At 58.2% G+C, this 10,668-nt stretch overlaps 1 protein-coding gene across 2 annotated transcripts in view; it reads right to left on the bottom strand.

The window, feature by feature from the left end:
- Positions 1-3,027: 3,027 nt before the first annotated feature.
- The window catches only part of RTN4RL1 (reticulon 4 receptor like 1), a 71,243-nt gene continuing 63,602 nt past the window's right edge, over positions 3,028-10,668 (bottom strand). For both annotated transcript variants that reach the window (XM_029928648.1, XM_029928647.1), the window contains exon 2: positions 3,028-6,099. In XM_029928648.1, coding sequence (XP_029784508.1) covers positions 4,775-6,099 — 1,325 coding nt within the window. In that variant the 3' untranslated portion in view covers positions 3,028-4,774. The remainder of the gene's footprint in view (positions 6,100-10,668) is intronic.

Genomic DNA, 10,668 nt, shown 5'->3' with positions numbered 1-10,668 from the left:
CAGGTGGCCACGCCTTGCGCTGAGCCTCCCTTTTCTTCCTGCTTTTTTGATTATGTGGGGAGTTCTTTAGCCAACAATAGATGTTTATGTACATTTTCTTAGAGCCTGTATTTATTCACAGCCTGCAATGGGGAGACCGTGAGATTCATTCCAAAAGCGCAGGGAGTTAAAAGGGACAATTAGGGGAGCAGAAAGAGATACTGAGCATGGAGCTGTAAAGGATATTTTAATGCACAGTCAAAGAGTTCTTGAGACATTTTCCAAGTAGACAGAAGGTATAAGAAAATTGGCCCGTCACAAGCTGATTGTGGGGGATTGGTGACATGGGGAGGGGTGGAGGAAGGGCTGGTGGCCTAATGTCTGACTTAGAAGAAAGGGAGCCCAGAGAGCCAGGCTGGGTGGAGACGAGCCTGAATGTGGGCATGGCCAGGTCAGGAGGCTCAACAAGAGCTCTTGGCCTGGATGTCATCAAAATGTACACTCACCTCAGTCAATCAAAGAATATGCACAGAGAAAGGCTGACTGCCTCCAGGTCAGTGTGGCGTAGGGCCCTGAGGAGCTGGGTCCCAGAAGGGACCAGTGGAGACAGCCTGGGGATTGGTGAAAATGTGACAGAAGATTTGCTGTTGCCTCCAGGGAGCCCTCCCAGCATACATGTCTTCTCAGACCCGGAGTCCTGCATCTCATCTTCTGAGAAGCTTTCCTGGCCACCCCAGCCGGCCCTCTCAAACTTGCCCACAGGCTTTCTGGAACTGCATTTGTCATGGTGGCAGAGTGCTGGGTGATTAGTTAGGTGACAAGTAAACATTAGCTAAATGGGATTCTTGGCTCCCTGATAATGAACAACCCCTACCAGGAGAGAAAAGGGGAGATGCAGTCTGGGGGGTTCTAGGGATTGCTGACGGTCAGCCAAAGCGGGCACAGACAGACGTGGCCACGGAGGTGTTGGGTGGCCATGGCTGGAAGCAAGGAAGGGGCTGAGCGCCGAGGCCGACATGGATGGGAAAGCGGGTGGGGGGGGGGGCACGAGAGACGAAGAGGCTACGGGATAGTTTCTGAGCTGGGAAGCAGCAGGTGTCTGGGAATGGGACTCTGGCCGAGGCAGATTTCCAGGGAGAGCCCCAGCTTGCTGGCACGAGGGAAGGATCTGGCTGAGCAGAAGAGGCAGGTTGAGATGATGAAACCCACCGTTGAGGAACACTGGCAAGCGTGCCACAAGTGGGGACCGTGGGCCTGGAGAGAGGCTGGGGGTGGGGTAGGGAAGATGCCACCTCCCCTGCCGAAGAAGTCCAAGTCCCTGCCTGGGATTCCCCCCAGCCTTCCCCTTGCCGGCCTTGCCCTCCCCGCCCCCACCCCCACCATTTCCAGCCCTTGACTTAGAGCTCTTTGCCAATACCCCAAACCAGCATGGGACTGCTGCGGCCCTCTGCCTGGAAAACTCCCCGCACTCTGCTTTGGCCGCCTCCTCGTCCTCTGAGAGCCACGGTGTGTCACCTCCTGCTTGAAGTCCTCCCAGACTGTCCTCACCCCAGCTGACTTTCTCATGATGGGGGACACTAACAGAGGCTCCAATCTCATACCTGTTTCCACGTCCAGATCCTGTGCTCCTTATAGGAGAGTCACATCTTCCCACTTTTATGTCCCCAGAGCCTGGGCCAAAGGCTGGCACATGTAGGTCCTCGATCAGCACTTGCTGAACGAAAAGTAAGAAGCCAACTGAGCTCTGGGATCAAGGGAAGAGCTTCTGTGCAGAGCGGCTGAGACCACCAGGGGCCACCCAGCCCCTCCCCCAGGCCGCCCCCTAGAGTGGAGGGCTGTGCGGCAGGAAGGGAGAGAGGGGGAGAGTAGATGGCTCTCCCCCAGGGCGCAGGGAATATGCTGAGCAAAGACAGCCGAGGGGCTGGCCCCACAGGAACAAAGGTGGGGCGGCCTCAGCCCCTCGCAGGAGGACAGGGTTCCCAGGGGCAAGAACCCATGTCTGCCTTCCCTGAACCACCAGGAGGGATACTGCGTCTAGCCCTTGGTTGTCGACTTGGTCTGATGCTCTGGGCAATGGTGTCATCGTAACCGCGTAGCGCGTGAGCTGCTGAGTGACAAGTGATGTCATCCACAGTAGAGCTGCTTTTATTCCCTCTACCTCTTAGAGGAGAAAGCTGCTAAAAATATACCTGGCGTCCTGGGTCCCTCTGTCTTGCCTCTAATAACAGTCGGCAACCAGAGGCCATGCTGCACTTGACAGAGCGGATCATTTATAAAACATTAGCATTTCTCGTACTGACATTTCACTTTCATATTACAGGACTAAGTCTTTAAAAAAATTTAATAAAGTGCTCGGACTCTTGATTTTCCCACTGAGGGCCTCGCTGTCTAAAGTTGGAAATGAAGTCAACAACATAACAGCATCCGTGGGTTCCAAGGGACAGCTGGGCCTCGGCACTGGCTTGGATAAGCACAGGCAGGCCACCAGAGAGCAGGCGATTTGTTCTGCCGTCACCAAACTCCCTTTAGTGCATGTTTCGAGCTTTGGACTGAGGAAGATTTGTTCAGCCGGGCCTGAAAACACAGCCCTCCCCTCTCTATCTGGAGAACGGCCTCCTTTCCCTGAAGCAAGAGAGGCGGGGGCAGCCTCCAGCCCCAGGACTGGCAGCACCCTTCCATCCATTCCTGAGCCCCTGAAGAGTCAACTGCTCAGGTGCTGTGGGAGAGGGCACAGACCAGAAAGGCTCCGGGCCAGCCTGCTCCAGGGAGAGCCACAGGGACTGGGCTGGCCCAGCACAGCCAGAGTGTGGAAAGTGAGTCATGTTCCACGAGGGCGAGGGAAGAACCGCGGAACAGAGAACAAGTGTATGCGTGTGCACGCGCTCTCACACCTGTGCATGCATGTACCCAAGTGAGTCAGTGTGCCCCTGCCACACACGGCTCCTCTCCCCAACAAATGTGCTGTGTCCGGCCAGCCTCGCCCACCCCCCAAAAGCCTGGGATCTGCCACCATTGCGGGAATGCAGGGTTAGGAAATGAGAAACAGGGTTCTTGTCCAAGAGAAATGTTTTTATTATTACTATTTTTCTCTCTTAACTGGACTCAGTGTTTCTTGTTCCTCACACACATCCTTTCTGGTGGGGAATTCAGGTTTGTACAAGGCTCAAAGGAGATCGTGCCTCCTGGGGCCCTGGCCGGCAGCGTGGCTGGACTTGGCCAGAGCCACTGTCCCTTATTTGGGCTTGCCTGCTCCACTCCCTGCACGTCCCCACTCCTGACCCCTGAGTCTGGCCCCCCAACCCCTGCCTGTCCCTGGGATTCTTCAGAAGGGCCAGGAGGGACGGGGTCTCTGTCACGCAGAAGTGCCTGAGATGGTTCTTAAAATGCCCTCTTTGTCCCCCTTCTGCTAAGGCCACCTGATGCTTTCCCTCTTGCCACCTACAACAGGACCCTTGCTGGGAAGGCCATCAAAGAGCCTCAAGGAAAAATTCAGCAGCTGAGCTATGCTGGAGGCCTGGGCTCATGCCCAGAGTCTCCCTGGCCCATCAGACCGTCACTGGCAAAACGCTGGGCTGATGACACTGCCCAGCCCGTTGGGCTAACACTGTGGATGCTGCCTGCCCGACGACAAGAGACCCAAAGTCCCTCCCTTCCCCTTCTCCACTAAGCCTGGCCCCAGGGCCTGGCTCCCTGATGTCCAATGAGCTGTTTCCCGCTTCTCACCCTGACGACAGCAGCTGGTACAGCGGGGGTTATGGGGTGCTCTGGGGCGGCAGCCAGACTTGGGTTGCATATAAAAACAAGACGATGCTCTAAACATCTAAGAAGATTGGTCCCCTGAAGTGATTCTTGCCGCCTCCCCTTCTCCCTGACCCTTCCCACTGACCCTTTGCCCTGGGCCCTGGCAACCCCAGGGCACACGGTGACTATCCTATAACTCTTTTCTTGCTAGAAATCACCAGTACAATCCTTAGTTCAACAGATAATAGTTTTCCGTATAGTTTATAAACATGAGAAGACATACAGTCTGCTGGGGAGTGGGGCGGGGGGCCTGTGCATTTGTGTGTATATATACGTAAAGAGAGTGTGTATATATATAAGTGGACAAGTTATAAAACTGCACCTCCTGTGAGAGCCTCACTGCACTTGATGCAGTTCTAAATTTCAGCCTCTGATGCTCTTTCCTTTGGTAACTGGTTCTTGGAGCCCAGCAGCTGGGCCTGGGGCTGCCAGGGTGGCCCGAGACATCAGGAATGAGGCCTTCCCCCCTGAGGGAGGGGCTGAGGGTTGGATTTAGGGCAGGCTGACTATGTGGCCTCAGGCAAGAGCTGAAATGCCTCCTGCTCCTGGGCTCCCAGACAGCTGGTCGACCCAGTCCCTTGGGTGAGCCTCAACTGTTCTTCTCTGAGTCCTGCTTCCTCTAGGAGTGGCGGGGAGCCCTTTAGACCTCTCCAATGACCAGGATTCCACAGAGCCCAGCTCCTGTGGGGCACTGTCCCATGGTTTGCTAATGAAGGATTCATTTTGCGTGCCTTTAACCGCCTTGCTGGATGGATGCTGTCCGTGGGCACTCGGCAGGGTCTGGCCAGGACAGCGGGTCGTGAGGCGCTAATCCCTTCCCACTTGGGGCTGTACACTTTGGGTTTATAATCCACCGGGCAGGGCCCAGACAGCAGCCAAAGACTTTACCAACCTTTGCCTGAAACCCAGCAGATCCTCCACTTGTTAAAAAAAAGAAAAGAAATTCTGTTCCTTGGTGGACATTGGCAGTGCTGGGTGCCGGTGGCCCAGGTCCTCAGCGGAGAGTGACCACCAGCCCCAGTATCCAGGCCAGGAGCGAGGCTCCCAGGGAACTGCCCGCAGAGGCTTGCTGCACCCCGCTGGGGGCACGGATGGGGGTCCTGCGGGCACACTTGCCCTTCCTCTTGGGCCGAGCCGTGGGCATGATGTCGAAGCTGAACTTGTGCTGGTAGTCGGGGGCGTAGTCCTGCAGCTCGTGGGCCTGCTTCCCAGCGCCCATCTTGGACACCTGGTTGCGATTCCTGTGGCTGGTGCAGTTCTTGCCTGGCTTCCTGGAGCCCGGCCGGGAGCCCGGCAGATGGCCATGCGGGTGGCCCTTGTCCCTGGTGGGGCCGTGGGGCGGGTAGTGTTCCTTGCGGGCGGCCCTATCGGTGGTGGTGAGCGTGTGTGACTTGATCTGGTGCGGGGACGCCGGCCCTGTGCAGTTCCGGAAGTCCTCAGCCCTCAGCAGCTTCAGGTCCTGGCCTTGCCGTGACTCGGGGGACGCACAGGGGACGGCAGAGCTGGAGCCGCGGAACCGCCGCAGCCATTCCCACAGGGAGTGCGCCCGGCAGCCACAGTCCCAAGCATTCCCGTTGAGGCGCAGGAACTCCAGTGCTGCCAGGGGTGCCAGGCAGTCGCCCTGCAGCTCAGAGAGACTATTGTTGAAGAGAAAAAGGGTGGTCAGCCTGCGGAGGTCGTGGAAAGCCTTGTGGTGGACCCACTGCAGCTGGTTCTCGTGCAGCAGGAGGCGGTCCAGGTTCACCAACCCCCGGAAGGTGTCCTGGCCCAGGCTCCACAGCTTGTTGCCGTGGAGGAACAGGTGGCTGAGGTTGACCAGGTCCACGAAGATGTCGTCCTGGAGGTACTCAATGTGATTGTCCTGCAGGTAGAGGTACTGCAAGCTGTGCAGGCCGCTGAATATGCCTGCCGGCAGGGCACTGAGCCCACACTTGTAGAGGTAGAGGGCGTGGAGCTTCACCAGGCCCTGGAAGGTCTCCGGGGCCAGTGTCCGCAGCTGCCGGTTGTCGCCAAGGTCCAGCTCCTCCAGGTGCACAAAGCCCTCGAAGGTGTTGGGGTCAATGTAGGTGATGTTGTTGGAGTAGATCCACAAGGTGACCATAGCCGGGCTGAAGTGGCCCTGCTGGAGGAGGGTAATCCGGTTGTTCTGCAGGAAGATGCGTTCGCTGTCCTCCGGGATGCCCTCGGGGATGGCGGCAAAGTTGTGCGCCTGGCAGCTGACCGTCATGGGTGCCGGGTAGCACACGCAGTCCCGCGGGCAGCCGCCGCCCAAGGGCAGCTCCCCAGCCAGCAGCAGCAGCAACAGTTCCACACAGCACCCTGGCGAGGAGACAGAGCACAGCCAGGTCAGGGTCCGCCAGAGGACAGACGGGATGCGGGGCTGGTGGGTGCACGACCCTCCCTGGTTGGGCTCTGTCCTGGGCTGTACCGAGCTCGGTCTGGGACGGCGGCTCCCTGGGGGAGGCTCCAGATGGGAGGAAAGCAGGGCTTGGGCCCATGCCAGGTGGGGACCTGGCATGACATCAGACTCTAGGGCTGCACCTGTCCCGGGGATCCCCAGCTTGGGCTGTGAGGAGAGCTGGGGGTTGCCCACGGTTTAGTCCCGCCCCTCAGCCCTAGCCCCGCCCCTCAGGCTCCGTCAGCCCTGGGTCTGGGGTGGGGATCGCAACCCAAGGCCAGAGAAGCCAGCCTCTGGTTCCTGTTCCAGCTCTGCCTGGCACGCGCTGTTATCCACATGAACAGATAGTGGTGCCCACTCCTGGTCTAACAAAGTGAACACTCGGAGGCCCGAGGAGTCTCTGTATTTATTCTCAGTAACAAGAAAAGCATGCATGCAAGATACCAAAGTTCATCTCAAAAGAGGTTTCATGTCCCCTTCCTCCGGAGTTCTCAAGTATATGACAACTCTCTGGGCTTCAGTTTCCTCCTTTCTAAAGAATACTAGTTATCCCCGCCGGAGCTGTGAGGATGTATGTACTAAGATGACCCATGTGTGGGGACTGGGGGAGGCATCAGGGCGGCCGGGCTCTGGGACCCCAGGAGCTAGCTCCCAGAATGAAGCCCCATCAGGTTCCATCTTCTGGCCTCTCCCCTCTCCCCCTCTCCCCAACTAACTCCCAGGCTGTGGCTGCAAAGCCAGGCCTTGCCTCTCGACTGTCCGGAGCATTTCCTCTGTAGCTTCCCTCTAATTGAGGATTAATTAGGCATTCGTTAATGGATCCTTAAAATAATTTATTTTCGGATATGTCCAGCCTGTGGTCGGATAATAGCCCCGTGCTCATTATCGGAGCAGCCTCATTATGGACGATCATCATTACCTGCCTTTTTCCAGGGTTGCAGCTGCCCCGGGCTGCCTGGCAGGCGCGCCGGTGTGGGGAAGACAGGCTCCAGGCCGGTAGACTCCCACCCTGCAGGGCCAGGCAGCCATCTCGTCCCTGCCCGGGTTGGCCTCTTGCCCGTCCCTGCCAGCGTGGCCAGCCGGGCCTCTGGGGAGAGGTCAGGGCCACGGGCAGCTCAGCTGAGTCTCCCTGCTGTCAGCCAGGCCCAGAGCATGTAGAAAGAACCCAAGCTCCTGGACATTCTCAGGCCTGCCCCGGCCTCACAGGGGCCACTGGGCCAGGCTCCCAGGCCCTGCTGCTGCCCTCGCCTGCTGGCTGGGCTCAGGCAGGCCTAGCCACCACCCCCTCAGTCCTGGCAGAAACAGCATCGTAAATAAGTGACAGTTCCCAGCTGTTGGGAGTTATGGGCTCCCAGAGAGTGGCAGCTGCTTGCCGTCCCCCCCCGTAATCACCCGGCTTCCACCGAACGTTCCCAACATAAAAATCATCGCATGTAATTTCGTTTTTGCATAATTGGGTTCAGTTGCGATTTCAGAGCAATTATGACCTCGGTGGCAGTGGTGGTGGTGGCAGTGCAGCTGTGAGGACCCTTTCTGGGCTAGGCTATGTTTTGTGGCTCCTGCAGTGTCTTCAGTCACTGCGGCATTGCACAGCCTGCAGGCCAAGCTCAAGGCTGGTGCCTCCACAGCCTCAGTTTCCCTCTCTGTGACGTGGGTAGCAGATGATCGCTACGTTAGCATGCCACGCATGGAGGCTTAGGTCTGACCTCCAGGCCCCCACTGCCCACCTTGGTCTGGCAGGGTGTCCCAGCCCTGCAGGGGGAAGCAAGAGTATGAGGGGACAGGAGCCTGGACCCCAATATTCAGCTGATTCTCGGGAAGCTTGCCTGATACCTCGAGCCTCCAAAAGCCAGGGCTGGGAGGAAGGCCCAACCCCACTGGCTGCACCTTCCACAGAGACTGACACTCCCTTTCCCTATGCTCAGCTCACACTCCTTACTCCTGCCCAGGCTACTGTCTCCATGAGCCCCTGCCCTGCTACTCCGTGGGGTGGTTACAGTGCTCACTGTGCTGAAGGGGACCAGGCTACAGCCACTTGTGGGACACACAGTGCCACACCAGACCCTGGGCAGGGGGGTGGGCTGCAAAGAAAGAGGCTTTTCCTGAAGTCTGGTAGCAGAGAGACACTGTGGGGCCAGGGGTAAGCTGTGGTGGGCTCAGCACTAATACCACTCGACATTTGTGCAGCTTATGAAGTTTACAAAGTGCTTCTGCTCACTCTCCTCTGATCTGCAGAATTACTGTGCGGTGGGTGGTGGGGGGGGGGTTTCTTCTGCCCCCTGACCTGATGGGGCAGACGACCTGCTGTTGTGGCTGTGTCTCCCTAAGGCCCCTGGATTGGGGTTCTCACAAAAGTCCCCTGAGAAGCTGGGGGACCCCCATGGAGAGCTGCACCCTTTTGTTAGGTGCCCCAGGGAATGTTGTGGTATAGGGAAACCAGATTCCCACTTGGGGAAAAAGCCAAGTGCTCCCAGATCTAGGGCTGGCTGAGCAGCCAGCATGTGAACACACTTTGGCAGGTGTGTTGGGTAAATGCAGGACCCAGGGCAGGAGTCGCCCATTCCTTCCTCCCAAAGCGGCCCAGAAGGAGGCAGGGACCCAGCCAATGCTCGGAGCTGTTCCCCATCCTTCACTACTGCCCAGGTGCCAGGGACCCAGGCCAAGGAAGCTGCCCTTGCACTATCTCTGCCCCCTTCCACTGGGTGCTGGGGGGGTCTCAGCTGAGTCTGCTTCTCCACCCCGGGAATTGGTCCCATCTCCAAGGCCCTGGACTAGCCCTCCTAGACAAGCTCACCCATCTCTGGCACCCCTGCCCGAGCCAGTGGGTGCCCCGGGTCTGGACTGTCACCCTGCCTGGTGTCTTTCCAGGCAGGAACTGCAGCTTCTCCTGTGTGCCCTCCGTGTGCCGGTGGGAGTCCCAACCCACTGATTGCTTGATTAATGTACTAACAACGAGTCCGGTGCCTTTGCCGTGCATTTTAAGATTGCTAATTAGCAGCCATGTAAGTCTCTGTGGAGGAGCGCTGAGCCCCCTCCCATCTGCTTCCCCAGCCCCCTCCTGGGTGCGGCAGGGGTCCCTCTGCCCGAGGGGGCTGAAGAAAGCAAGGCTGGGCTTCACCCCTCCCCCTTCCTCAGGCTCACCGCCTCCGCCTCTCCTCCAGGGGCATGCACCGGACTCCCAAACCTCCTGGCCTCCCACACATCTAGGCTCACTTGAGGCTCCACTGCCTCATTCATGCCTTCCTACATTCAATATTTTCCCTGAGTCCTGGAATGTCCAATGTGACAGGGCAGGAAGGAGCCCAGGGAGGAGCCCAGGGAGGAGCCCGGCGAGTCCTCCTGGGTTCATTAGCAGATAGGGGCGTCTCATAATACCAGGCAGTCTGACCAGGTGCCAGGGCCCAGAGCAGGTGTCTAAGGGTGTGTGTGTGTGTGTGTGTAAGAAGCTCAGGGAAGGTCGCTGCCGCCCCTACACCACCTCTTCCACTAAGCCCTCTGCTCCCCTGCCAGCATAGAGGATACACATTAGAGATTATATTGTTTACATGTCCCAAACCCTTCACTGGGTTTGGCAGTGACCTATGGGGGGAGGGGGTGTGGCCTGAGCATGGTCAGCACCTCACCCAGTCTACTCAGCAGCCCCACATGTGCTTATCCATGGTCCTGTGGAGGCTAGAGCTGGCAGGGTGAGTTGGAAGGACATAACAGGCAAAAGCATAGCACGTACAAAGGCACTGAGGTAGGGAAACAGGTAGTGTGCCTGCATTTCACCCCAGTTCCCCTCTCTCAGTCCTGAAGTAGCCAGAGCTCCCAAAGAAACTGTAACACCTGCTCTGCTAGGCTGGGGACACCCAGGCCTGGGGAGGCCAGAGAGGTCCCCACTGGGCCCAGCACCGACAGGACCCCTGCTCCAGTCCCAGGCTAGATGTCCAGAATCCTGCAGGGTCCTGCAGCTTACCCACCCTGGAAGCCAGAAGGGAGCTAACCCATGAGGACCCAGTCCAAAACATGCACCAGGTTCTTTACATGGAATCCTCACGACCCCGCACCATTGCAGAGGTCGTGCACACACCGAGAAGTGGCTGGCCAAGGCCACACAGCTAAAGAGGGTGGTGAACCGGCCTCACTCCCCTGACTTCGAATCCAGGAGCTACAAGTTGCCTGGGGTAGGCAGGGCAGCCTCATCTAGCCTGAGTCAGACCTCATCAGAGCTCCCCCTGACCTGAGTCTGGACCTGCTGGCACCAAAGGGGCCACCTCTCTCTACACTGGTGCAGAGACAGCCCCCTGGACTGGAATCCCCCCAAGGCCCCCGGGGCAGGTTCTCAGAGACTCGTCAGCCACGAGGCCGATCTTTCTGCACCGGCCCAGCTTCCCCTCCCTCCTGCCCCTGCCGTGCCTGCTGCTCCACTCTAAGCCAATCGATGCTAACCAAATGGCTCTGCTGGTCAGATAGCAGCCTCGGGCCACGCTGGCTGTGCTCACAGAGCG

Source organism: Suricata suricatta, chromosome 17, assembly GCF_006229205.1.
Source record: "Suricata suricatta isolate VVHF042 chromosome 17, meerkat_22Aug2017_6uvM2_HiC, whole genome shotgun sequence".
NCBI classification, from domain to species: domain Eukaryota; kingdom Metazoa; phylum Chordata; class Mammalia; order Carnivora; family Herpestidae; genus Suricata; species Suricata suricatta.
Note: the sequence above shows the minus strand (reverse complement) of the source record. Positions and strands in the feature narration are given on the sequence as shown.